At 49.8% G+C, this 27,970-nt stretch overlaps 1 protein-coding gene across 1 annotated transcript in view; it reads right to left on the bottom strand.

The window, feature by feature from the left end:
• Window positions 1-27,729, bottom strand: part of PREX1 (phosphatidylinositol-3,4,5-trisphosphate dependent Rac exchange factor 1) — a 193,252-nt gene extending 165,523 nt beyond the window's left edge. The window contains exon 1 of the mRNA XM_057703163.1: window positions 27,517-27,729. Within this exon, the coding sequence (XP_057559146.1) occupies window positions 27,517-27,729 (213 nt within the window). The remainder of the gene's footprint in view (window positions 1-27,516) is intronic.
• Window positions 27,730-27,970: the final 241 nt, after the last annotated feature.

Genomic DNA, 27,970 nt, shown 5'->3' with positions numbered 1-27,970 from the left:
GTCCAGCGGAGCAGGACAAAGGGCCAAATGACGGCCCCCTGCTCCCCGCCAGCCCCCCCAGGACACTGAAGCCCATTCACGTTGGAGGCTGGCCATTTCCCCAGAGCTCCAGCCGCCCTTCTCTCCGGAGCCTGGAACAATATCCCCTTTTACCACCCCCTTGTCTCCCACTTCCGCATTTAATTGCAAGTTCATGGGTATTAAGTGGCCCATACAGCTGACCTAGCTCCCTCCCCCCCCCCCACCCCCCAAAAAAGAGGCCCACAGCGCTGTCTCTGTTCACGGCACCTCTGTGCGCCCGCTCCTCCTCAATGATCTGCCCAGAGAGCAAAGAGAAAGGGCCCCCCTTCCTCCCCCCTCCACGCCTTCCTCAAACAACTCTGTTCTCACCCAGAAAGTGCCGCCTTGCAAACCAAGCTGCCCTGGGCCCTGGCGCAGGGGCGGCAGACCCTGGAAAGGCACCTCTGTTCCCACCTGCCAGGCCGCCACACGCTCGCTCTGCACCTCCCTGGAATCCCAACTTGATACCTGAGGAAACTGAGGCCCAGGATTAGGTGGGTGACAGGCCAGCCGTCCAGCCCGGGCCAGGGCTAAGAGCCTCCAAACTCCTCCGCCTGGGTGTCCTGACCTTCCCTTAGCTGCCTTCTTGCCCCCACTCAAGGGGGCGACCTAAACTTTTGACCCTTAAGCCCTCCTCTAGCTTCGAAACCGCAGGGACAACTCTGAGCGTATCCGGTGACCTTTAAGGGTTGAAGAAGGTCACATGAGCCAATCCCCTGCCCTTCACATGAACCCACTTTGGCCCTTGCTCATGGATTCCTACCGCCTGAATGTCCCCAGCCTGTCACGCCCATCCTGACCACCTACACCTCCTCCAGAAAGCCTTCTAGGTTACACTAGTCAAGGTCTAACTTCCTCTCTGCTGAAATGCCTCACCTTCCACATTCCTCCGGCACCAATTCAAGTCTGAGCCAGCTCTATCACCATCCTAAATTTATTGTCCTCTCTCTGTGCCCCCTCCTGGTCCAAGCTGCCACCATCCTTTGCCAGTTACTGCCACCCAATCAGTCTTGCTGCTCCTACAGCCCAGCCTCCACACCCTAACCCGTGTAGCCCCTTTTAAAACATAAATCAGACCATACTCTCGCCCTGCTTACAGCCCTCCAGGTCCCCATCTCCACTCACCTTTACCTGCCAGGCTCTGCACAAGTGCCCATTACCCTCCTCACCTCATCGCCTCCCCTCCCTCCACTCCAGCACCTGCGGCACTTCAAACTCACCAAGTTCTCTCCCACCTCCCAGCCTCTGCCAACGCTGTTTCCTCCTGGAACTCTCTTCACCCCAAAGTGTCACATACCTGGCTCCCGTGCATCATTTATGGCTTTGTTCCTAGGTCAGGCCTTTCCCGAGCGCCCAGGCGAAGGCAGAACTTCCTCCAGGTCACTCTTCATCATACCCACCATCCTCCCTCCCCTGTTTCCATCCCAGCATTACAACCTGGAATGGTCCTGCTCATTTGAGCTTGTTATTTCTCTGTCGCCATTAGAACATCAGCTTCGCCAGGGCAGGGATTTTGTTTTGTTCACTCCTGTGTCCCCAGGACCTAGTACAGCACCCAGTACACAGAAGGAGCTCAATAAAGATGAAGGCTTTCATTAACTAATGAAAGATTGTTCCTATTCTTCTTTAATCGCATATAATTCAAGAGCAGCCTCATACTCCGTTACAGTAAGCAGGCGCTACTAACCAATTGCTATTGCCCAGCTCTTGGGCTACTAACTGGACCAGCAGAGATCTCCCTGCAGTATGAGGAGAGTCTGCATTTTGGGGTGTCCGTACAGCTCCTGAAGCTGGAGCAGAGAGAAGGGGCAGGGGCTTCCCACCAGGTGCCGGGCGGGGATGGGCAAATGCAGGCTCGCTCTGGGGACCGACCAGGCCTATCCCTCTGCTGGCCAGAGCCTCCCCCTCTCCGTGGGTCCATTCAATCAGGGCGCCCCGGAGGCCAACCCTCCCATGAACGAATCACCCACTCCTTTCCCACATTCTCAGCTGCTGCACCGCTGAGCGGTCACATGATGGTCAAGAACAGTGTTCTGATGTGAGGCAGCCTGAGTTCAAATCCTGACTTCCCCCCTTGTCATAGATTCTTAGAAACTCTCCTGCCTGGGCAGGCTACTGAGCCTCTCCGTGTCTCAGTTTCCCCTTTTTTAAGGCATTCTACCTTGCAGGGTAGTTGCAGAGACTGAAAGAGAGAAAAACAGCCAAATCAACACTTCCCAAACTGCAGCACGTTCAGGAATCATCAGGGGGCTTGTTAGGAACAGATTCTGATACAGTGGAGCTGGGGTAGGTCCAAATTCCCTTGTTGATGCTGCCGGTCCCTGGAGCAAAACCGGAGGACAGCAAGGACTTGAGGGCTTTTGCATGTAGTAGGTGCTCAGTAAAATGTATCTCCTACAGTCAGTCATCTGACTAAATGAGTCTGCAGAGGTCCTCCTACTGGGATGACACTGGAATCTTTCCAAATGTCTGCAAGACCCTGACTTAAATCTGTAAGCATAAATAAATAAAAGTTTGATTTTAAAAAATTAGCAGCTACCATTTCTTGGGAAGCCACTCACTCTCTTCCACTTAATTCTCAAGACTCCCCTGCCCGCCGGGCTGGGAGCGGCAGGGGCTCACTGCATGGGGACCCTTGCAACCACCAAGTTTAAGATGCTCCCTAGCACACTGTCTGTAGCATCCTAAGAATAAAGACCAACTTCTATAAACCCTGTAACCCTTCTTTGAGCAGCACAGTCCTACCATTGCCCTGGAGCTGGTGTGTGTTCAAAGCATCAGTTGGTTCACAGTAAAATATTTCAAACGCCACCATCTGGGACCGTTTGGTCCGACACGCATTTTGTTAACACAGCCCAAGACTGGAGGGGCCCTTCTGTGCACCGCGAGGGGAGACTCTAGCATCCCCATTTAGACAGGAGGAAAAGGAGGAGCAGAGAGGTTGACCAGCCTCTCTGGGGTCCCACTGGCATGCAGGCTTCTGCCCACCCCAAAAGGACCAGCGAGGGGCTGTGTGGGAGGTGCAGGGGCTGCCTCCCCTCTGCCGGGCACCTCCAACCACGAAGATAGGATCTTGTGCTAATCAGCCGCTGCACCAGGGGCCCAGCAGCTCCCTGCCATAAAGGGGCCCTGGGAGAACTCTGATGTGGTGGAGGATGGAGCCAGCCTGACTCGGAAGCCAGGGCCAGCTGTGGGGGAGGGGAAGACCTTCAGAGCCCCACACTCAGCCTTCAACACGGTCTCAGCCTCTCTCCAGTCCACTTGGGCCCCCTAGACAATTTGAATGCAACTATTCCAGCAAACCCTTTTACTCCTGATCCCATTGAAACTTCACAAAAATCCTTTGAGTTAGGTACAACAATCGCTCCCCATTTTAGAGGTGGGGAAACTGAGGCACAGAGAGGCTAAGTGACCTGCTCAAGTGGCAGAGCTGGATTCAAATCTAGGCTCAGCTGACACCAGGGCCTGAACTTATTTACAGACACTTTAACCAGAGGGTGACCAACCATCCTGGTTTATCTAGGACTGAGGGGCTTCCTGGGATGCAGGGCTTTTAGTTTTAAAACCAGGACAGTCTCAAGCCAACCAAGGCAGCTGGTCACTCTATTTACCACTCTACCCATCAATAACAATAAAGATGATAACAACAGTAAAAGTAACAGCAGCTGAAAACCACTGAGCAGTTACACATGCCAGGCTCTGTCCAAACCCCTGAAGCAGGAGTTTCCTTGCATTCTCACCACACAGGCCTCGAGGTGGGCCTTCGTGTGCCTCCCCTCCTCCTCCATTTCACAAATGAGGAAACTGAGGACCGGGAAGGCTGCAGAACTTGCCCACAGTCAGCACCAAGTAGAGGGCACACAGCCTCTCAGATGGCAGGAATGTCCCACTCCCCATGTCCTGAGCTCTCAGAACCACAGGAGCCATGGTCTGCTTTCAACACCAACCTTTATGACAGCGATGCCTTTAATGTACAAGACAGGCAACCAAACTCCTGTGGCTGCAAATCGTCAAGGGATTTCTAAAAATCCCTTGTGCCACTTACAATGTGCCACTTCTGAATTGAGTGGCCTTTGGGTGAGTTCCCACACTTCTCTGGGCCTCGGTTCCCTCATCTGTAAAATGGGAATAATAAGAGTCCTCTCCTCATAGATTACAGTAAGTATGCCATGAGATCACACTCCGGGGCTCAGTACATGAGCTACAAATGAAACATTCAATAAGTATCAGCTATTATTACTAACGGCTGTAGTAGTATTGGTACCTATGTATGGATAGCACAGGCAGCGTACTTTTATGGAAACCATGTAAGCAAGATAAGGCATACTCCCTCTTTCAGCAACTCTCCATGTCTGTGTGGACAAATGATGTCAAACTGTGAGAGGCCAGGCCCAGCTGGGCCCTCCCCAACACCAACAAGCACTGAGATGAGACCCAGCGCTAGCCATCTCTGCAGAAGCAAGTCCAGACCGACCAACCACACAGCAGCACCCAGAAGGCTCCTAAAACCCTCCATTAATGGGATCCGTTCTGGCCAAAGCATGATCCTTCAGTAGGTGAGAGCCAAGGCAACAGTTTCTGCTACATGGAAACTGGCTTTTTGCTCAGAAACCAGCCCAAATCCTGATCTTGGCCACTCCTCTCCCCTTCTCCCCATCCATCTACTTTCTTCACAGAAGCCAGAGGGATTCTTCTAAAATAACTCATTCACTGTGATTTCCTGGCCAAAAACCCTCCGCTGCTCTTAGAATAAAAGCCCAGCTCCTCACCTGGGCCTCGTGTGAGGCTTAGAATAAAAGCCCAGATCCTCACCTGGGCCTCGTGTGACTGTTCAGACCTCCTCTCGTACCCACTGTCCCCTCACTCACTCCACCCCAGCCCCACACCGGCCTCCCCGCTGATCCCAAAACTGGCCAAGCTCATCCCTGCCTCAGGGCCTTTGCACAGGCTGCCCCTTCTGCCTGGAACACAATTCCTCCTTCCTTTCTTCCCATGCCCGGCTTCTTAGCATCCAGGTCCCAGTTCAAAAGTCATCTTATCAGACAGGCCTTCTCCGATTCTCAGACCCAAAACAGCCTCCAATGCTATCTAACTCACATGCCTGTATTACGGTATTCACAGCACTTGTCACTTGCAGGATTTTTCTTGTTTATTGTCTACCTCCTCCTATTTAAATGCCAGATGTTTGAAAGCAAGTGTTTTGTCTCATGTTCACTGCTGTTTCTCCAATGCCTGGCACCTAGTAGGACCTTAATCAGTATTTGCTGACAGTATGAAGACATCAGAAAACAAGATTCCTGGAGCTTAAAGTGTATCTTACATAGTAGATTACCCACTGCATGTGTGACAAGGGCTCTGAGAGAGGACAGGCAGTGCAGAGAGTAATGAGGGATCTGACCCAGCCTGGGGAAGGGGAGGGAGGAGCCAAGGAGTAGAAAGTGCTTTAGATCCTCGTCCCCCAGAGTGTGGTCCCCAGACCAGCAGCGTGGGCATCTCATCTCCCGGGAGTGTGTTACAAATGCAACATCTCAGGCCCCACCCCAGACCTGCTGGTCCAGAATGTGCATTTTAATTAGATCTACCCCAGGCAGTTCCTGTGTACAGTAAAACTTGAGACATCCTGAGTTAGACCCCACGATGAGTAGGCAAGGGCAGGCATGTCTGGTTCAGGGCATCCCTGGGAACCAAAAGGCCCAGGGCAGGCCAATGAAGCCACCCTCATATAAAAAGTGGCCCCCGAGCACCTCAGGTCAGAAGGAGTGGAGAGGCCCATCGGGGTCCCTGAGCATCCTTCCTCCCTCAGGCCCAAAATAGGATCTGAAAAGCCCAGAGCAGGCATCTGTGGGTGGGGAGGGAGAAGGGGGATACAGACCCAACAGATTTGTGTGGCAGACTCCCCGAGAGCCGCGCCATCTGGAGCCCCTTTGTGATACTGGGAAGGGAGGACAGCAGAGAGGTGGTGAGCTGGGAATATTTATAAAGCACAGGGCGAGGGACCAAAGGAGGTAACTGCAGGGAGAGGCAGTGGGCTACCTGCCACCAGGAAACCTGCAGCCCTCCACCTCCACCTCCCAACCGCCTGCAACAGACAGGGCCACACACCCCAAAAACCCCTTAGAATCTATGTGAAATCCACCCTTTCTGCAGCTCCTGGAGATGTGACCTCCTGAAAGTCAACTCTGAGCCCTGCTCTTAGTATATGTACCTGTGGAGAAGCTGATCCCTCACTTCCATGGATAAGGATGAACACGTGACCCAAGCCAGGCAATCCGAGTTCTGGGCTCCTAGATAAGCAATACTTGGTTCATAGATAGGTACTTGTCCTAACGGTCAGGCCAGGGAGCACCTGGATCCAGCTATGCCTGAAGCCATTAATCCAGAGTCAACTGAGACCATATAGCCTTTTTTCTTTTCCTTAAGACTCTGACTTAGGGGACTTCCCTGGCAGTCCAGTGGTTAAGACTTCGCCTTCCAATGCAGGGGGTGCAGTTTCAATCCCTGGTTGGGGACTTATGATCCCACATGCCTCACGGCCAAAAAAACCAAAAACATAAAACAGAAGCAATGTTGTAACAAATTCAATAGACTTTTAAAAATGTTAAAAAAAAAAAAAAAAAGATTTGGAGTTTCTGTCATTCACAACCCGAAGAATCCTAATTAATATATGTGTTAAAGCACTTACCACCCTGTAATGTCATTACTTGTGTCCATTCTCTCCCCTAGACTAGAACTCCTTGAGGACATAAACCACTGTTTGATTTAGCTCTGGCCCTGATGCCTAGAAGAAAGCCTGACACACAAAATAATCTCAAGAGATATGGGACAATGAATGGGTGACTCTTCCATCACTCTACAAATATTCACTGAGCACCTGTTGTGTGCCAGACATTGTTCTAGGTCTGGGCGCAGCAGGGAACAGGAGAGACAAAAATCCCTGCCCTCCAAGAGTTTAAATTCTAGTGAGGGGAGAACAGACAATTATCAAACAAGTGAGTAAAATCTAAGTGCAATGGAGAAGAGGGAGAAGGAGCGTGGGGAGGAGGTGTGCTTTTAGATGGGAAGGTCAGAGAAGGCTGCACTGAGAAAGTGGGATATCAGAGCAGAGACCTGAAGAGGTAACAAACCACATGAACACCTGGGGAGTGTTCTAGAGTGAGCGGACAGTAAGTGCAAAGGCCCTGAGGCAGGAATGTGTCAGGTATGTTTGGGGATGAAGTCAGAGAGATGGACACGGGGAGCAGGAAAAGCAGATACTGAAGGGCCTCCTAGGTCACCCTTGACATTTACAGCGAGTGAGGTGGGAGTCATGGGAGGGTTATGAGCAGATGAGGAATGTGACCTGATTTACAGAGGATCTGTGTGGAGAACCACCTGTCAGGAGCAAGGGCAGAAGCAAGAGACCTGGAAGGAGGTGACCGCAACAGTCCCAGCGGGAAACAATGGTGGCTGAGACCATGGGGGCAACTGCAGAGGGGTGAGAAGGGGCCAAATTCTGGATGCTTGTTGAAAGTGGACCCAACAGGATTTCCTGGTCATTGGGATGCAGGATACGAGAGAAAGAGCAGAATTAAGACAGCCCCAAGGATGTATCTGAGCAGGCAGAAGGATGGAGAGACCACTACCTAGACAGGTGGGGCCGTTAGCAGGGTGATCTGGTGAAGATGGGGTGTTGGCAATGCCCACTAGACACCCAAGGAGACATGTCATCATCATCTGGAGACAGATGCCTGGAGGTCAGGGCAGAGGTCAGTGTAAGAAATACAAATTTGCGAAATGTCAGCAAAGGGATGGCAGTTACAGTGACTGAACAAACTGAACTCAATCACAGAATGAGGATAAAATGACAGAGGGAGAGAGGAAGGAGCCATCCCCATCACCTTGCCACTAGGCTCCTATCCCCACCAGCCTCCCTGACTGTGTGCTGGGGGAAAGCAGTGATGGAGAGTAATAATGACATCAGCTCCTCCTTCTAGAATGACCTGCTGCGGACAAAGGAGTTGCACATCCAGCATCTCACCTGCGTCCAAGAAAGAGGCAGGGCAGGATACAGCACTCCCCGCCCCACTCCATCACCCAGCTGAGAAACTGAGGCTGGGGGAGGGACAAGGCTGTCGCCAGGTAATCCGGAGGCTGTCAGCTGGCAGAGCCGCCCAAATCGGGCCCCGGCTGCTGACACCATGTGCTGCTGCCAAACTCAGCTTTTCTTGAGCAAAAATAAAAAGGAACCCCCCCCCACCCCACCTTCCAGGGCTGCCAGCACAGAGGACGTGACAAAGACTGACACATGGGGAGGGGGCTGAGAACATATCTTGGCCCGCGGCATCATGGTGACTGGCAGACGACAGTGCTGGCACCAAGCGGGGGAGCCAGGAGGGGAGGCCAGCACCAAACTCAGGACTGGGTCTCCAGACTCTCCCCAGCGTCGGGGTCTCCCTACTTCTTGCACTTACGGGCCAGCCCTGAACCCAGAGCTCCACCTCCCTTCCCCAGGGATGGGGCATCCCACTCCCTCCTCAGTGACGACACCTCTCCAAGCCCCAATTTCCTTGTCTGTAAGATGGGCGGGAAACAAAGACATGTTTATGTCATCTTTTCATCACAGCAGCTAATATTTGTTGAGCTCTTAATGTGTGTCAGACACTGATCTAGCTCACGGTTCTCAATCTCAGCACTATCGATGTTTGGGACCAGGTAATTCATGTCGTGGGGGGGGTCCTAAGGCACTGTAGGATATTTAGCAACATCCTTGGCTTCTACCCACCAGTAGCATCCTTCCTCTGCAATCTGACAACTAAAAACATCTGCAGACGTTGCCAAATGTCCCCCTGGGGCGCAAAAAGTGCCCTCGTTTGGAAACCCCTGTGCTCGGCAGAATTCTATCAGAATGTCAGCTCCACAAGGGCAAAGATCTTTGTCCACTGGTCAAATCTGAGGCCTATATTTAACTTAAGGGGCCTGGACTCAGAATCTTGGTCACCCACCCGTTATTCCCATTCTCAAAGGACTACGGGACGCTTTATATGACCCAATATTATATACAGGTCTGCCGCACATGGTGAGAAACCAGCAGCTATCTTTTTTTTTAATGGTCAGTTTATCTTAATTTGAATAAGAATGTGTTAATTATAACTAGTGAAACAATGCAAAAAAAATACAAAGATAAATAAAATATCTTTATCTAAAACCCTCCCCATTCTCAGCCCAAAGCCACCAATGTGAATATCCTGGGGTGCATCCTACAGTGCCTTTCTCGACTTTCGTAAATACCCATCCACTGGGTCTTTTGGCTGTTGGGTTTTTTTCCTACAAAATTGGGATCACCCTCTACCCTTGACTCGCAACTTAACCTTTCTTGCTTAGCAGTACAGTATGTACAGCCCTTGACATCGAGAGATCAAGCTCATTCTTTTAAATAGCTGCCTGACATCCCAACTGTGGCTGAGCAACAACCTCAGCCTCTTCTCTGTGACTGAATACTCAAGTGGCTTCCTTTTGTGCGGGGGCGGGCTATCACAAACAAAACTGGAGCAAACAACTTTCTAACTGACACCTTTACATACTTTTTCTTCTTGGTTCTACAGGAGAGATTCCCAAAGGAACTGAGTCAAAGGGTATTGTGGTTTTTCACTTTCAAAATCACTGCCAGACTACAACATGATAAATATCATTAACGCTGATGTATGTTCTATATACAAGTTGTTAAGAGAGCAAATCCTAGGAGTTCACATCACAAGGAAAAAAATCTTTTTCTGTTTCTTTTATTTTGTAGCTCTGTGAGCTGATGGATACTCACTAAACTTATTGGGATCATCATTACATGATGTAAGTCAAATCACTATGCTGTACACCCTAAACATATACAGTGCTGTATGTGAATTATATCTCACTGAAACTGGGAGGGAAAAAAAAAAGAAGGAAGGAAGGAAGGAAAGCAAGCAAGAAAGAGAGAGAGAGAGAGAGAAAGGGAGGGAGGGAGGCAGGCCAGACTATTTTTCCCAAAGGCCAGCAGCATTAATACTCCTGACAGCAATCATATGGAACTGTCCATTTCCCAGCAGTCATACCAGCACTGGGTATTATCACTTTTTCTGTGTGTGTGAGAGAGATAATGGTAATGCTACAGAAGGCAATGTTGATTGATGTGGTTTCTCAGTAGAAATGTGGTTCCACATAGTTCTCATTCCACAAAATACTACCATTCAAGAGCATCCTGGACCCACATGAGGCCAGATGATGGTGGGGGAGCAGGCTGTCCCTCTACAGGGCACTGAGATATCTTCCTCCCAAGCCCCTCCCCATCCTCGCAAGCTGCCTGCTGAGCCTGCACCATCCTCATTTCTGAGATGGATTTCACACCCAGGCATAACAAAGATGTCTTTGTCCCTAGGAAAGAGGGAGCGACTGTTGCCAGAACATTCTGGGTTCTGTTCATTCAAATCTCCATGTGTGGGGAGGAGGAGGGTAGAGTTGGGGGGGGGGGGGCGATGCTTCCCACTATGGGGCCAACCTCAGGGGTAGATGCCTTGGGCAGAGCTGGAGCAGCCCCAAACTCCCTGTCATTCACTAACTGGTTTATTCCACAAATATTTGCTGAGTGCTTACGACGTGCCAGGTACTCAAGGAAGCACTTTACGTTTATCATCACATACAATTCATGCCCACAGCCTGATACAAGAAGTAACACCATTAACCCCGTTTTACAGATGAGAAAACTGAGGCTCAATGAGCTAAAGCTGGAACCCAAGGTCACATAGCTAATGAACACCACAGGAGCACAAAGGAGGGGCAATTAACTAACTTCTAGCCACTGGCAGAACACCCCAGACCCCTGCTGCCATGTTGTTCCACCCGGGCTACCATGCAGCCTCGTCCTTCTGCCTCTACCCTGCCCCTCTACAATCCATTCTCCACTGGTAGCCAGAGGGATACTGTGACAACTGAGATTCTGTCCCTCCCCTGCTCAAAAGCTCCAAGGGCTCCCACCTCACTCAAAGTAAAATGCAAAGTCCTTACAACAGCCCACAGGACCCTGTACAATCTGCCCGCCAGCCTGCCTCATCCTGCTGTTACCTCCTTCACTTCACCTCTGATTAATGCTTCACCTGGCTCACTCTACTCCAGCCACTCTTGCCTCCTTGCTGTTCCTGAAACATGCTCCTGCCTCAGGGCATCTGCATTTGCTGTTCCCTCTGCCTGGAATGTTCTCCACCCAGATAACAGAGGTTAAGCCATTGTCGTAAGGTGACAACACCTAAAGAGGCAGAATCTGGATTGAAACCCAGGTTGTGTGGCCCCAGAGAAGACAAAACACACAATGGAGCCTCCAATAAGAAAAAAGGATGCTGCGTGACCCTGAAGCCTCTCTGGTTGCTGAACCTCTCTGAGCCTGTTTCCTCATCCATAAAAAAGGCAACAGAGGAACATCTTCCCCGTCAGATTCCTGGGAGGCTATGTTGCTTGAGACATGTGCACTGAGGACATCTCACACACGTAGATGCTGATGCTATTATTAGATCCATGGAAAGAGCCAGAACAGTCAGGGAAGGCCTCTTGAGGAAGCAGGAGATAAGCAAGGTTTTGAAGGAAGGATGTGGAACAGCCACAGGACACTGCAGGCAGCCCAAGTGACAACAGGGTTCCCCTGGGACTCAAGACTCAGAAGGTAAAGGCTTCCTATCTGGGATGATGGTACCCACACAGAGGAGGAGAGGTGCTTCCAGGTGGCATCCCTCCCCTTCTTCCAGTCCCAGCACCCTGGAGTCTTCCTTGCACAAACCACAACTCCCCCACTGCCATGTGGTACAGGTGGGTCCCTGACCCAGACCTGACCAGTCCATCTCAGTCTCCCTGACTAGATCAGGGAATGGCACGTGACTCAAGGCAGCCAATCAGAGGCCACTCCAGGACAACAGACAGACACTTCCTTAACAGAAGCCAACCAATTACCAGCTCTGCTGAAGGCAGTTTAAGCTAGGGTTTCTGTCACTTGCAACCAAAGAATCCTGACAACCAGCATTTGCTGATCCTGTGAGGAAGAGCAGAGCTATTACTGTTGTTGTTATTAATGTTGTTTCAAAACCTTCTAGATTTGGGAGAAACAAAGCTGGGGAGAGGTCTCCATGCAGCTGCACCCGCACACGAAGACACCAAGCCTGACTGGGATGGTATCAGGGTCCTGAAGTCTAAGAGGAGGCTCCAGACGGCAGCTGAGGGACCTCCTAACACGCGGGTAGGAACCCACTGCTTCCTCTCTGGGATCTGCACCCCAGGATCTCCCAAAGGAGCATAAGTACAGAGAAAGATTCAGGAAGTAGGACAGATGAATGTGGGAACCTCCAGTTCAACAGCTGATGTTGCAAAACAGAAAAGAGAATGACTGTCCACAGGCCACAGGAAGTGGGAGCTGGGGTAAGAGACTCACCCTCTCTAAGAGAGAACTACCTTCTCCCCCTCCACTCACCTCAGAGAGTAGAAAGACCACCCACAAACTATAAGATGCATCTCAAACTCAACTGCCTAAGTGGGGAGGCGGGGAGACTGGATCAGTATCCTTCGTAAGGACAATGAAAATCATATCCTTTTAACAAAAAAAGTACTTTTTTGCTTACTAAACATATCCTCCTTCCAAAGGAAAACCTGCTCCTCCATTGTTTCTTAAAACATATAACCCTCTTGGTCTGACTTTCAGTTTTCCATTTGATAGAAACAAGGGTTAGAAGAACTAGTCCAATGTCCTCTTAAGTCTATTAAAAAAATTTAAAAACCAGCAGAGCAAGCACAATGGTAAACGGCAACCAATGTTTGGTTTCAGTGTCAGGGACATTAGGGAAGGGTGGAGACTGTGGCAAACTGAAGCCTGCAAGTCCTGCCTAAAGAAGGCAGCTGGTCAGCTCCAGCCAAGGGTGTGCCTGTGGGCATGCAAGCTTGATGTGGACAGATCTTCTGACTATTTAAGAAGCCAGAAATATAAATTTTGTATGAAATTTCTGGATTTTTCAATATTGGCTAATAAAAAAATTTTAGAACACTGCACAGGCATGACAAAACCTACTTAAGGGCCTGTACTGGCTTGAGGATGCCCAGTTTGGAACTCGTGGTGCTATGGACCCATGGAGAATGAATGATAGTAAGACAGACAGACAGACAGACACAAACACACACACACACACACACACACACACACACACACACCATTTATGGTCACTAAAGTCAACAAATCTGAAAATAAAGTTTCCCAAAGACAAAGGCATCCTCTAGGCACAAAGGATTTCTCCAATTCATCTGGACACAACTTAAACCTCCCCCTCTGTCCTCCAAGCATCTGAGCTGTGGGACAAAAGCAGAACATTCATGAGATAGCAGTCAGGAAACCTGCTTTCAATTCCAAGTTCCATCTCAACCACAAACTCACTTGGTCAGCCTGGACCAAGTCACTGGACAGTGCTAGGCCTCAGTTTCCTCTTCTGAAAAAATGAAACCAATGAGTGAGATGACGTCATGGTCTCTTCCAGCTCTGACAACCCGATTCTAGGATTCTAGCTGCCAATGATTTCTCTGGGTTAGTAAAGACCAAAAGGCCCTAAACCCAAGTTTCTTCAGCCCCCAGTCACTGAATCAATAAACGAACTGGCAACTTGAACAAAGGTTCATGTGGTCTGTAATTGTGAAAAGCTGAAATCTATGTAAATACCCAATATGAAAGGAATGATAATAATAATTTTATTAGTATATGATTATATTATAATAATTATTATAATTACAGCTAATACATATGGAACGCTTACCCTGTGCCAGGCATTGTTTCCAGAGCTTTACAGATCTTAATTCATCTCATTCTCCATCAAACTACGAGGTGGGCACTGTCCGGAAATGAGGCAGGCCCAGGTAAAGCAGCTTGCCTACCATTACACAGCCCGTAAGTAGCCAGGATTCTGTTGCAGGAAGGGGGACCCCCTCCAGGGCCCGAGAGTGGGCTCTTGCCCTACACTTGGAAATGAACTGTCCGAGGAGACACATGTGCTGACAAAGCAAGAGACTTTATTGGAAAGGGGCACCCAGGCAGACATCAGCGGGTGAGGGACCCCAGGAGGACTGCTCTGCCACGTGGCTCGCAGTCTCAGGTTTTAAGGTGATAGGGTTAGTTTTGGGGTTGTCTCTGCCAATCATCTTGCTTGGCCCATAGTCTGACTCGGGGTCCTTGCTAGTGGCACGTGCATCTCTCAGCCAAGGTGGATTCCAGCATGAAGGATTCTGGGAGGCTGGTCGTCTCCTCCCTCTTCAGGCCCCTCCCAAATTCTCCAGGTTGGTTTTCCACTGATGCACCCTGTTCCTTATCAGGACCTCCTGTTGTGAGACAACTCAGGCAAGCGGGCCTGGCCAGGGCGGGCGGTTTCGGTCAACAGTCCCCTAACAGCTCGACCTGGACCCAGAGCCCCATGTTTCACTATGAAACCATAAAAAGGTTTAGTGATGAAGAGTGCTTAGTAGTGACACACAGAACTGCACAGAAGGGGCAAGAGAAGTAAGAGAAAACATGGTGTGTGCTGTGTGATCACACCTCAGCTGAAACAGAATGCAAAGAACAAGCAGGAAATGTACCAAAAGGTGAAATGACTGTTTGGAAGGGTGAGATCTTTTTACTTGTCTTTATTTTCCAAATGTTCTACAATGAACAGAGACAGCAAAAACAGTCAATGTGTGGAGGGTGTCCCTGGGAGCCAGCTCCATGCCCAGCACCTACTATTTCACTCCACGCAACCTTCTCCTCTCGGCCACCACCCCAAGGGCCCAGATGTCTACCTGCCCTGTGACTGCTGAATCCCCAGCATCTACGACAGAGCCAGGCATGCAGCAGACACTCAATAAAATGTGTGGAAGAGAAGAAGCCTATGGGGGAAAAACAGCGATTTCCCCATTTTACAGCCAAAGAAACTGAGGCCCAAGAGGCATTTGCCCAAGGTCACAGAGCTGGTAAGTGGTGGCCCGGGACAAGCACTGGCAAAGCCACATCTCAGTGGAGTGTTTCTACCACCCACACGAGGTTAAAAGTCATACACAGTCAAAATCGCCAAAGAAGGCGACCGAATATGACGCCCGGACCCTAGACTGGGGATGGGGAAGCGGGGAGGGTAGATATAAAGGACATTCTTGGGAAAATAGGTAAAATTTGAATATAGATTGTGGGTTGTATAATTTTTTTTTTTTTGGCCATACCATGCAGCTTGTGGGATCTTAGTTCCCTGACCAGGAACTGAACCCAGACCCTTGGCAGTGAAAGCACAGAGCCCCAACCATTGTACAGCCAGGGAATTCCCATAGATGGCATAATTTACTATCAATGTTAAGTTTCCTGATTTTGTTCAGTGTCCTGTGGTTATAGTAGAGAATGTCTGTGTTCTTAGGAGATACATGCTGAATTATTTAGGGGCATCATGTCTGCAATTACTCTCAAATGGATCAAAGTAATAACAATAGTAATAATAATTGTGTGTGTGTGTGTGTGTGTACACACGCACATGTGTATATGTACAGGGTGGGGGAAGTGGGGAGGAAGGGCAAAAGGAGCTGAGAGAAAAAGGGAGAATTAGCCCAGGGCTAACAACTGGTGAATTCAGGTGAAAAGTATACAGGGTGCTTTATATTCTTGAAATGTCAAAATAAAAAGTTACCAAAAAATTAACTTTGAAAAAAATGTATTAAAATGTCCACAAATACAGCACACTGGAGTTTTATGACTAGACCCCTGAACAGATGTAGAAATGTAGAACATCTACAGTCAGGTACATACATAAAACATCATTTTACCATACTCGGTTCCATAAGAGAGCCTGTAATTGAACAGACATAAGGGAATGGGCTTTGACACACACGCCCCTACTGTATTTATTACCTTTGTGATAGAGGCGAAATAAATCTTAAAAAATCACCCAGTCAACAGCCTGGCCAGCCATCAGCTGGCAGCTGGGACCACACAGAGCTCCCTCTGCCCTCCCGGTGTGGTAAAGCCAGGAGGCCAAGGACGCCAGTCTGCAGCCGCTCCCCACGCTGGGGTCCACACTCCCTAAACTCAAGGAACCATGGAGGCCTGGTGGCAGGAACTAGGAGGGCCTCTGCCACAGAGTGTACCCCATTCTATCCCTTTCATTCACACATTCACTCCCTCGACTCACACTAACAGAGTGTCCATTATGTGCTAGGTGCTGGGGGGTTGTCAATGAATATAGCAGTCCAGGGCCCTGACCTCATATGACTTATATCCTAGTCGGGGAGACAGACACTAATCAAATAAATAGACAAGATTATTTCAGGGAGTGACAGGTACCAAGAAGAAAATAGGTGTGGTGATATCGAGACTGCGACTCGAAGGCTCTCTAAGGAAGTGACACTGGAGTTACAGCTGAACAAGAGGGAAGGGCCCCGATGCACCGCACAGTTAAAGGTGACATAGGCAAGAAGAACAGCAAATGAAAAGGTTCAGAAGGTGGAAGAGCAGCCTAGCAAGTTCAAGAACAGAAAGAAAGCTGATGGGGCCAGGACACAGTGAATGCAGGGGGAGATGAGGCTGGCATGGTGAGCAGAGCCCAGGTCGTAGAGGCCTTGTAAGCCACAGCAAGTCTGAATTTGATCAAACTCAATTTCCTGCTCCCCTTACCTCTAGCACAATGGGGACAGGAGAGGAAGGAGATCTTTTTTGACTGCTATTGCCTCATCAAACAAACCAAATGAAATGACAGCATGTTAGACCTAAACCCAACCCTGTCAATAATTACATTAAATGTATGTGAGCTAAATAGTCTCATTAAGAGGCAGAGACTGTCAGAATGGATAAAAAAGCAAGATTCAGCTCTGTGATGCCTTAAGAGATGCACCTGAAATATAAAGACACAAAGAGGCTAACAGGAAAGAGATGGAAAGCAGAAAGCATAAGAGAGCTGGCATGGCTATGTTAACATCAGAATAACGAGACTTCAAGACAGTGAGCATTATCGGGGTAAAGAGGCATATTTCATAATGATAAAAGAGTCAGTTCATCAGGAAGACATAATCATAAATGTGTTATGTTCCAACAAAAGGACTTTAAAGTAAAACAAAGAATTCAAGGGAGAGATACACAGACCTACAATCATAGTTGGAGACTTCTACCAGTAAGTGGTAAAACAAGGGGACCAAAAGTCAGTAAGGATGCAGAAGACCTGAACAACACTATAAACCACCCTGAACTAAATGACATTTGTAGAACATTCTCCCCAACAACAGAGGAGTCCAGGCAGACCTCATTTTATTGCACTTCACTTTATTGTTTCACAAATATTGTGTTTTTTACAAATTGAAGGTTTGTGGCAATCCTGCGTCAATCAAGTCTGTCGGCACCATCTTCCGAACAGTATTTACTTACCTGATGCCTCTGGGTCACTTTTAGTAATTCTCACAATATTTAAAACCTTTTCATTATTATTATATGTTACAGTGACCTGTGATCAGTGATCTGTGATGTTACTATTGCAATTGTTTTGGCTTTTTTTTAGCAATAAAGTATTTTTTAATTAAACTATGTACATTGTTTTTGTACATTGTTACTGCATACATAATAGACTACTGTAGAGTATAAATGTAACTTGGGGCCAATTGGTCTAAACAAATTCAGTTGCTTATTTCAAGCCCCAGGAATGATCTGAGGCACTTTTTTCAAGACAAGACCCTATAACTGTCCTTGTACAAAAAGTAGGGAAATACTAATAATCTAAAACATAATAATTTTAACAAAAGAATGACCACCATTAACTGGAGCTGCCATGTACGAACACTGAGCAAAGTGTCCCAACTCATTTACAGATGAGGACACTGAGGCCCAGAAAGGGGACATTCCTGGCCTAGGGTCACGCAACCACTCAGAGGCAGAGACACAATTCAGACCCAGACAGTCTGGGCCAGACCCTGGGGCCCAATAGTCCACACAAAATATTGAGCAGTCATATAAATCAAGAGAATCACATTATATTTTAAAAATATGGGAATTCCCTAGCAGTCCAGTGGTTAGGACTACGTGCTTTCACTGCTAAGGGTGTGGGTTCAATCCCTGGTCGGGGAACTAAGATCCCACAAGCCACGCAGTATGAACAAAAAAATGTGTGTGTGTGTGTGTGTGTGTGTGTGTGTGTGTGTGTGTGTGTGTGTGTAAACATGTATACAGAGAAGAAACTTTCTTCTTCATTCAACAAATATTTAATGAGCATCTACTATGTGCCAGGCACTGTTCTTGGTGCTGGAGAGTGAATAAAAACCACCCAGGGAAAAGGAGATAGGAAGTGGTGAGTGGGGGTGAAGTACAACTGTGAATTGGAAGGGTGGGGAGATGGTCAGGAAAGACCTCACAGAGACCATGAGGTTTGAGCAGAGGCCTGAAGGAGTGAGCCACAGGGATACTGAAGGAAGAGCATTCCTGCGAGAACAAGTGAGAAGACCCTGAGGCAGGAGCATGCCTGGTGCATCTGAGAAAGGGCCAATGGGGCTGGAGGGGAGTGAAAGCAACAGGAGATTCTTGAATTAGATGGTGGTGATGATTGCACAACTTTGTGAATATACACCAAACCAATGAATTGCACACTTTAGGTGGTAAAATTTATGGTATGTGAATCATATCTCAGTTTAAAAAACTATATGAGATAAAAAAAGATGACTAGGAGAGGGATGGGAGAAGTGATGGGGCAGATCATGCAGGACTTTCCAGGCCATTCTAAGGACTTGGCTTTTACTCTGAGGGTGGTGGCAGTTACAGGAGGGCTTTGAGCAGGGCAGCAGCATGACTTAAGTGCTAACTAGACTCCCGGACTGTATATGGAGAACAGACCATGGAGGCAAAGTGAGAGCAAAGGAGGCGACGGCCAGTTTCCAACGGTGTGTCCTTGGGCAAGATACCCTCTGTGCCTCAGTCTTCCTCATCTGTGAAGTGGGTCTGAAAAAGACATCTCCCCCAAGGGCAGGGGTGAGGCTGACACCAGGTAAAGTGCTGTCATGATGGCTGTGAGCGGAGGGTGGAGTCCAAGGTGCCACCTAACAGTTTCTAATCATGTAAATCAGTTTCCTGAACAGAAAACAAGGGGTGCCCCCTCCCTCACGGCAAGCAGGAACCCATCTCACATCAACAGCCCTCCCAAGTCCACACCCAGGCCAAAAAGAGGGGCCCAAACTCCTCTCCAGGTATGGTTGGCTCAGACACAGTACCCCCCTCCCACCCCCCAGACAGGGGACAGAAACAGCCAGGGTCACAAAGCAACCTGAGTACAGACAAGGGATCTGCCTGGGGGAGGGGAAGGTGTGGGCCTCCCTCCTGGATGGGTATTCCAGGCTGGAGGCAGGAGGCATTTGCTGGACCTTGGGAAGGGCACCACGCAGTCCCGATTTTCAGATCATCAATCAGACCATGCCACACCCAAGGGGCACCTCAGCCCACTAAGACTCAAACCCAAACTGCTCACCATGCATGTGAGGCCCATGCCACCAGGCCCCGCTGCCCATGCCAACCTCCCCTCCCCTCCAGTCACCCTGGCCTCTTGCTGTTCCTCAAACAAGCCAAACACCCTGCCTCAGGACCTTTGCACACACTGTTCCCTCTACCTGGAACACACTTCTCAAGACGCTTTCCACAGCTGGTTCCTTCCCTGCCACAGGACTCAGCTCAGATGCCACCTCTTCAGAGAGGTCTCCTTTGACCACCCCATCTCAATAGATGCCACCCTCCCTGTCACCAACATATCCCCATTTTATCTCTTCCTTGGTGCACCCACTCCCAAACTGTGCGGACTTGAACAAGTCACTCAACCTCTCTGGGCCTCAGTTTCCTCACCTGCAAAATAGGTATAATGACAGTCTCTACTTCAGAGGGTTGTTGCAACAGCTCAAAAAGATAACTCACATAGTACCTGGCACATAGTAGGGCCTCAGTGGATTATTTTATCATTATTACACCTCTTGCCACTTTCTCAAGTGATATCTTTTTGTACTGTCTGAAGATTCCACGAGGGCAAGAACCTTGTCCATCTTATACTGGCCACATGCCAACACCTAGCCTAGTCTCTAGCAGTTAGTAGGTGTTCAACATCTGTTTACTGAAAGAACAAGTGAATTTGTGAATGAAAGCACTGACTGCCCATGGCCCGCTCTGACCCTGGCCTCACCCCGCCTGGGAGTAGCTCCTTGCAGAAACCACCCACTCTCCCCAGTGAGGGGAGGAAAGACCTCAGATCTCCGTGGCAACTGGCCACCTGCCTCTACCAACCTTCAGTGGCCCTCCCACCAGCCTGAAATAGCCTCACCTCCCCTGGCCCAGAACCAAGGGATCAACTGTCAGCTCCACCCTGGGGAGGGAACCAGGCGGGTAAACACAGATTGTGTGTCTGACCACAAGACAAAAGGGGATGGCCTGGCAGATCCTCTTCGGGTCCTCCAGGAGCCGGGAAAATAAAAATAAACCTAAAAATCCACACTCAGCTGGGAGGCTGGAGGGCTTCCCTCCTTCCTCAGGGGCTCCCTTTTGTGGCAGGTACTTCGCGGAGACTAACCGCACCTTGGAGCTCAGCTGTGCCAGGTGCGCAGATGACTGCACTTGATCCTGCAGCCACCCTAGGAGGGCTACGACCATCTTACCAATGGGAAAATCAGGGATCATAGAGGCAAGAGGACTTGTCCAAGGTCACAGGGCTGGGTTTCAAACCCAGGCCACTTGTCTCTAGAGCCTGTGCTCTTAATCATGAACCCAAGATACACCGAGGGTGAAAAGAACAAACCATACCATGCCATTTATGTAAATACATACACATTTACACATACCACATCAATGCTATACATGTCTACATATGCATGTAAATCCCCTAAAATGGTCCGAAAACAGGGCTGGTGGATAAGGGAGGTTTTAGCCAGTAATTCCCAGCCCTGGGCTATTTTGTCCCCAGGGGACATGTGGCAATGTCTGGAGACATTTCTGATTGTCCCAATTGGGGGAAGGGGATGCTACTGGCATCTAGTGGGTAGAGGCCAAGGCTGCCATTAAACAGCCTGCAATACACAGGACAGCCCCATAACACAGAATAAGCCCACCCAATATGTCAGTAGTGCCAAAGGTTTAAAGATGGAGGGATCCATCCCAAACCAGTTGCTAGGGCTGGAAATGCCCCTTGTACAACCTGTTTAAGGACGTTGAATCCAGGCTAAAACACAAATCCCCAGAGAAGGCCCCCAAGCCCTCTCACCCCAGAACTCTCATGATGGAACCCTGACCCAGGCTGCAGAGTCACCACCCTTGACCAGGCTCACCTCCCTCAGGGGGCCACAACTTCTGCAGGGGGTCCCTCTGGAAGTCTCATGTGCAAAACAAGGAGATTCAGACACTCCACTCCCTGGCTTGCTCAAAAGCTCTATGTCTCCTAATTTCTGGGGCAAGAACCAGCTCTGACCTCACCTGGTGCCTACAAAACAAAGCCAGTGGGACACCGTACTCTAGTTACCCACCTCCCATCAGGGTTCCAGCCAGAGAACCTGTGTCTATTGGAAAAAAAAAGAGGAGAAATCACAAAAATCTGGGAGGTAAAGTTCTGCAGCGAGACATGGCCTACTTCAAAGACTCAATTCTTGCAAAAGCTTTGAGAGGGGCGGCTGTAAAGCAGAGAGGATGTGGGTTTCTTAATCTGAGGGTGTGGCCCCAAGCCCAACAGTTCTTCTGCTCACTGGCCTGATAAAGGGGGATACCCTCTAAGAAAGGGGTGCCCTTGAAGCCTCCAAAAGCCAGGGACACCAACCCCATCCATCTCTTCTTAAAGTGACAGAGAAATGGTTACAAGAGCAAAAAACACCAGAATAATAGTGAAGGGGTGTCTGGGATGCTTATTTGAAGAGCACGCTCACTCAAATGCATGAGTTCTAGCATCCCTGTTGAGTCATCTCTGTCACAGGGGTGAGGACCACATTTGTCCTGTTGATGGCTGCATCTTTGTGGCCTAGAACACTGCCTGGAATACACAGCAGGTGGTCCCTTATACACTTACACTCAGAAAAGCAGTCATTTCTTTCTGGCTTTACCTGTACGTAGCTCTGTTTGCCACACACAAAAGATGGGCCCCATCTAACTCCTGCTGATGCTGAGGGTTTTATCAGCAGAAAATTTTCACTGGCTTCCTGATGATGTTCAGCCCAATATAAAGTGACCTGGTCCTGGCCCATCAGCATCCTGAAGCTCAGATAATTTGGACCTTTTGGCTTAATTCTTGCCTAGTTGGGCAGCCCAGAGGTCTCACAAAGGCAGTAATTTGGGTCATGAACACAGCACCATGTTGGGGCAATTCAGGGTAGTGGTAAAGAATGTGGGTTACGCAGCCAGACTACCTGGGTTTGAATCCCAGCTCAGTCAGGCTGTGTGACCTTGGGAAACTGACTTGGCCTCTCTGTGCCTTTGTTTCACTTGTAAAATGGGAAGCACAATAATATGTGGAACTTTTGAGCTGATATACACAGAATGCTTTACACAGGGCTTACAAACACCTAGCACTACGTAAGTGTTAGCAAAATTATTCTCACTATTGCTGTGCATTCATTTTATAATCGTGTTGAAAATACAATTCCTTCTGTCGGTGATTTGTTAAAACTGTATTCTTATACATACGCATAATCTTACATGGAAAGGGCATTACAAACAGCATTTCTTAGAACATTTTTTCCCTTTTTTATCTTTCTGCTTGCCTTTCTTCACAAGATACATATCTTTCCATCCTTTTCTCCAAACTCCTGTAATACAAGGTACATCATACTATGGTTAGTGCTTTTTTCCCAAGGCGGAACTTCTTAGCATCCTACTTTGCACAACACAACCTTGCGAAAATCCCCACATCACTAGGTAGGTCATTCTGTTTCAGTGACAGCACAATTTTAACGTACGCCCCCGCCCCCCACTCCCCAGCACTACTCCCTAGTGTCAGACTAGGAGTACAAAACCTTTAAAAAAAAAAAAAAAAAAAGACAACACAAAACCACAGTTTCTTGTTTTGGCAAGCACAGCTCCAACAAGAAGAAAAGCTTTCGTCTCCTACTCCCAAAAAGCAGAACCACAGAAAGCATTCTGGGAGCTTTCTGTCCACATGCCTTGATCCTCAGGGACCCTGGCCCAGCCAGTTCAGGTAGACCCTCTGGGTGCCTGAGAGTGACAGGTCTCTGTCCTCGGCCAAGAGGAGCCCCTCGGGGGGGCTGCTGACCACTTCCTACCCAGGAGTCTCTCTGCTCATCTCCCAGGCTGGACGGCACACCCATCAGGGGACCCGCTGGCATCTGCCCCTGAGCACAGACTCCCCCCGCCTTGCAGGCAAAGACCCCAAAACAATCCAACCAAGAGGCAAGTGGGTTCAAGACTCACCCAGCCTTTCCTTAAGGGGGAAGACTTTGAGCCCCAAAGAGACAATCTCATCTGCCCCTCACTGCTGTACATCCCCCCAAAAGGCACCAGAGCATTCTGACCACCTACCACATGCCTGGCACAGTGCTAAGAGCGTTAACCTCGGGCTCACAACACCCCTATGATGCAGTGGGTGCTGTACTGTGCCCATTGTACAGATGGCAAAACTGAGGCACAGAACAGGCTGGTAACCTGCCCAGGGCCACCTACAGGCGGTGTGGAGTAAAGCCAGGATTTGAACACCAGCAACCAGGCTCCAGAGCTCCATACTCAACCCTCACACCGTGAACAGACACGGAGTTCTGTTCCTAAGGAGGAACCCAGCAGCCTGACGTCTCCATTCTTGTAAGTTCTGCCCATTCTGCGGAAGAGAGAACAGGAGTCACGGAGGAGAAGTAACCAGAAGAAGCACGGGCAGAGGGTAAGGGTTACACAAGACCTGGGTTCAAATCCCAGTGCTGCCACCCTAAAGTCAGGTGTTAAGCCCTTTATAAGCCACAGACAGTCTGCGAAGTGGCTAGGGACGTGAGTTCTGTGGTGGGCAGCTGTCTACATGACCCAGGACAGCTCACTTGAACTATCTTTGCCTCAGTTTCCTCATCTGCCAATGAGGATAAGGACAGCATTTCCTTCATACGGGTGCTGGAAAGACCAAATGAATGGACAGAAGGGTAAGCAATGAAACAGTGTCAGCTCCTACACAGCAATGCCTGTCATCATTACCATCACTATAAACACTGCCCGAGAGCACACACAGCGCACCCAACACAGCCCGGGCTTCCACATGTTGAGATCCAAGGTTCAGTCAAAACGCAAGGCATTTTCTCCAACAACCTCTATGGGGTCCCCCAAGAGAGATCCAGCATCTATGCAAGAGGGCTGTCCTTGCCTTTCCATGACCCTTCAATAAACATACAAAATATGACACCAAAGTCATCAGTCCCCATCAGAGATAGGGGAGCACGTGTAATCAGTTCCTGAAGGAGATGGGGAAAAATAGGGAGATTCTGGAGGAACCAGAGAGCCCCAGGCCCGGAACCAAACAAAACCACTGGTTCCGGAGCGCAGATGGTCAAAAGGAAATTCACTCAGAGTTCCCGTCTTCCTTTCAGTGCTGACTCAGATCTCACTTCCTCCAGGCAGCCCTCCCTGACTACTCCTGCTTGCTAGACGCTAGACTTCTATAATCCTAATCATTTGTAATGTTTAATTATCATATAACAATTAATGATAAGTAATATTTAGAAATGCCTTATTACCTGCTAGACACTGCCCTAAGTGCTTTATAAACATTTATATAGCTCACTTATTCTCTTAAAAACTCTATAAGATCTATTATCAGTCTCCATTTTACGGATGAGGAAAGTGTAGTTCAGAAAAGTCAAGCCACTTGCCTAATGTCACACAGCCCAAGGACCTGACCCCAAAAAGTCTGGCTCCAGAGCCTAGCCTCATACTTGGATTTCTGTAAACACCCATTTTGCCACCCCTGGCTAGAACATGGCCCTTCTCGAGAGCAGAAACTTAGACCTGGCTTTTCTGTATTTCCCACAATGCTCAGTCTACCCCAAAGTATTCATTTCTACTGGCAATGAGACCTTAAAACGATGTACACAAGGAGGCCAGGACACCCTTCGAGACCTGCCTCTGCCACATGGAATTAAAAGCAGGGAGGGATTACCCAGCATTCTTCCGAGCAGGAACAAGCCATTAGTAAGTAGAAAGGCCGGGAGGAGAGAGTGGGAAGATAGGATAGATAACAACCTGCAGGCTGCCAGCCTCACTGCCATGCAAAACCTTGGTAATTAGCAGTTCGTGAAGCTCTAAGCCCTGGGTTTTCAAAACTGAAAGATCTTGGGTTGTTTAGGGACCATTTCTAATGGACCCAAACAAGAGAGGTCTCCTGCAGCTCACAAACGAAGTAAGGCTGGTCAGGTTACACAATCAGTCCATTTCTGACACCAGCTTGGGGACACCCAAAAGGACAAGGCAGAAAGAAAGCCTGCATTCCCCTCCCCTCACTTGACAAGTGGGGAAACTGAGGCCAGAACAGGTGCATGAGTGATCTGGGACGTCCAAGTCGGAACCAGCTCATCTCAAAACTGACAGGTCAATCCAATAAAAAAAAAAACAAAAACTGATGAACTCAGTAAATTCAAAGTGTCAAGGAGATAATATGGAAGTAGAGAAATCTTTTTTTCCCTGTTTCTTTAATAATAAGAATGGTTGATTACAATCAATTTCCATTATTCCAGTTTCCTCGGACTCTACACATGGACAATTTAAAACCGCAGTTAACCCCAATGCCATTTCTATCTGTTCTGAAAGACGCCACACCATCCAGGGCAAGGACGTGGGAGGAAGAGGTATATCTTCTTTCCTGTTAATGTAAAAATTGGCTTGTCTTTCCTCCTTCCCTTTCAGACTGAGAAGCAGGGAGTGGCTCAGAAGGAGAAGTGAGGAGTTCCCTAGAATTTGACATTGCTCAAAGATACCAGGGCTGTCTACATCTTTAATTCAGAAACTGCCAGCTTCAAACTGAGCAGATTTTTTTTTTTTAAACTGTGAGAGAGGGAGGGATGGGAAAGAAATGCCAACCTTGCCTCATTCTCACAGGCCTTTCTAGAAGGGTCCTTTAGCCAAATGATTTTCAATGCCTCTGCACAACTCTCCTCCCCGCCCCCCCACCCCCACCAACACACACACCTCTTTTCACAGAGAGAAGGGCTCTATCCTCCCTGAGTTAAAACTGGGACCTCACACAGCCTCAGCTGCACCCCCAAGCCACAGGGGATCCCAGAGGATGCCAGTCTCCCTCTTTCCCCCGGAGACTGGGAGCTGCAGAGCCCGGCTCTGGGGTTTCTGAGGGAACCACCAACCGCCCCCCCGCCCCTCCACCAGCCCTTACTGAACCAGGATTAAAAGACTTCCTAGAGCAGAGAAGGGAGTAAATGAGGTCCCAGCAGGAGGCTCGAAGATTAAAGCCCTCAGAGTCTCCTAACTTCCAACGAGGCTAGCCCCAGGCCCACCCCCTCCACCCGCCTCGCCAGTTTTCTCACTTCCTAGGAGAGTAGGGAAGTGGCCCCTTCCTCCCTCTCACAGAAAAAAAAGAAGAAGAAGAAGAAACAAAAAAGAATAGGGGTTTGGAGCACTGGCTGGGGCTGCCCTGGTTCAAAACCCGGTATCCCCAATTAAGCAGCTGTTTGATTCTGGGCAAGTTACTCAACCTCTCTGGAGCTAAACTCTCCCATCTAAAAAGTGGGGGAAATATTCGTCCTTACTTCATAGGCCACTTGTGAAGGTTCAACCTTGTCATGACACACGTAGACGCCTGGCACATACTAAGCGCTCAGTTGTTATTTTACAGAATCTGACGCCGTGGTTTTGCAACTTGGAGTGGGAGGCGGGGGATGGGACTGAACCGCCGTGTCGTGAGTTCGAAACCCACCGTCCCCAAGCTCCAGCAAAAGCGTGTGCATGGCGAAGAAGGGCCCTACCCCGGGGTTGTGTCGACCTCTGTCCCTACTCCGGACTTTGGGTTTTATCCTACTCTACTGGGCGCTTGGGACACTGGGCTCTGGGATTTCTAGGGTCCGTCCTGGATGAGTAGTCCGTGATGCACTAGGTGGCGAAGAAATCCCCGGGAGAAAAAACGCAGGAGCTCAAGCTCCCGGCGCCTGGGTCCCAGAGACCCTACCTCACGGATGTAACTAATCTTAAAACTATGTGAAACGCGGAGAGGGAGAAAGAAAAAGACAAAAGGGCAGCGTGCCGGGGGGGAGAAACGAAATGAGGGAGACCCCGGGTCGGGGCTGGCTAGGCAGGCGACCGCCCTGCTCTGGAGAAGCCGGATCTCCCCAGTCTCTGCGCGCCCCGCAGGGCGCCCCTGAGGCGATTCTCGGGACCCCCGGGGACCGAGGCCACAGGTTGTGGGGACCGCCCCGCGCCGGAGGCCCTTGCGCTCCGCAGCCGGGCTGGCGGCTGGAGCGGAGGCTGCCCCGCGCTCCCCGGGCAACACTCACCGACTGCAAGAAGCGCAAGGTGCCCACGTAGTCCCTCTCGGTGCCCAAGATTTCGTTGAGGACGCAGAGGCGGAGGCGCAGCTGGCGCTCCGAATCCCGGGCGGCCGTGCACGGGCCGGAGCTGGGCGCAGCGGCGCCGGGGGCCCGGGGGTCCGGGTGGGCACAGTCCCCAGCCCCGTCGCCGCCGGGACCGCTGCCGCCGGGCACCTCCATCCTAGCGCGGCTGCGCGGCACCGGCTCCTTCCCCCGCGCGGAGGTCGCGCCGAGCGGCGACTCAGGAGTCCAGGCGCCCCATCCCGGACGGGGCGCGCCGGCGGGCCGGGCTCAGCGGAGGGCCCAGCGCATGGCGCGGCGGGCTGGCGGGACTAGGGGCGGGCAGCCCCGGCTGGGGGCGGAGGCAGCGCGCGGAGGCTGGACGAGGGGCGGGAGGGGGCGGGAGGGGGCCGGCCCTTGG

Source organism: Hippopotamus amphibius, chromosome 12 (genome assembly GCF_030028045.1).
Source record: "Hippopotamus amphibius kiboko isolate mHipAmp2 chromosome 12, mHipAmp2.hap2, whole genome shotgun sequence".
Classification (NCBI taxonomy): domain Eukaryota; kingdom Metazoa; phylum Chordata; class Mammalia; order Artiodactyla; family Hippopotamidae; genus Hippopotamus; species Hippopotamus amphibius.
The sequence above is the reverse complement of the archived record's forward strand: the minus strand, read 5'-3'. Positions and strand labels throughout refer to the sequence as shown.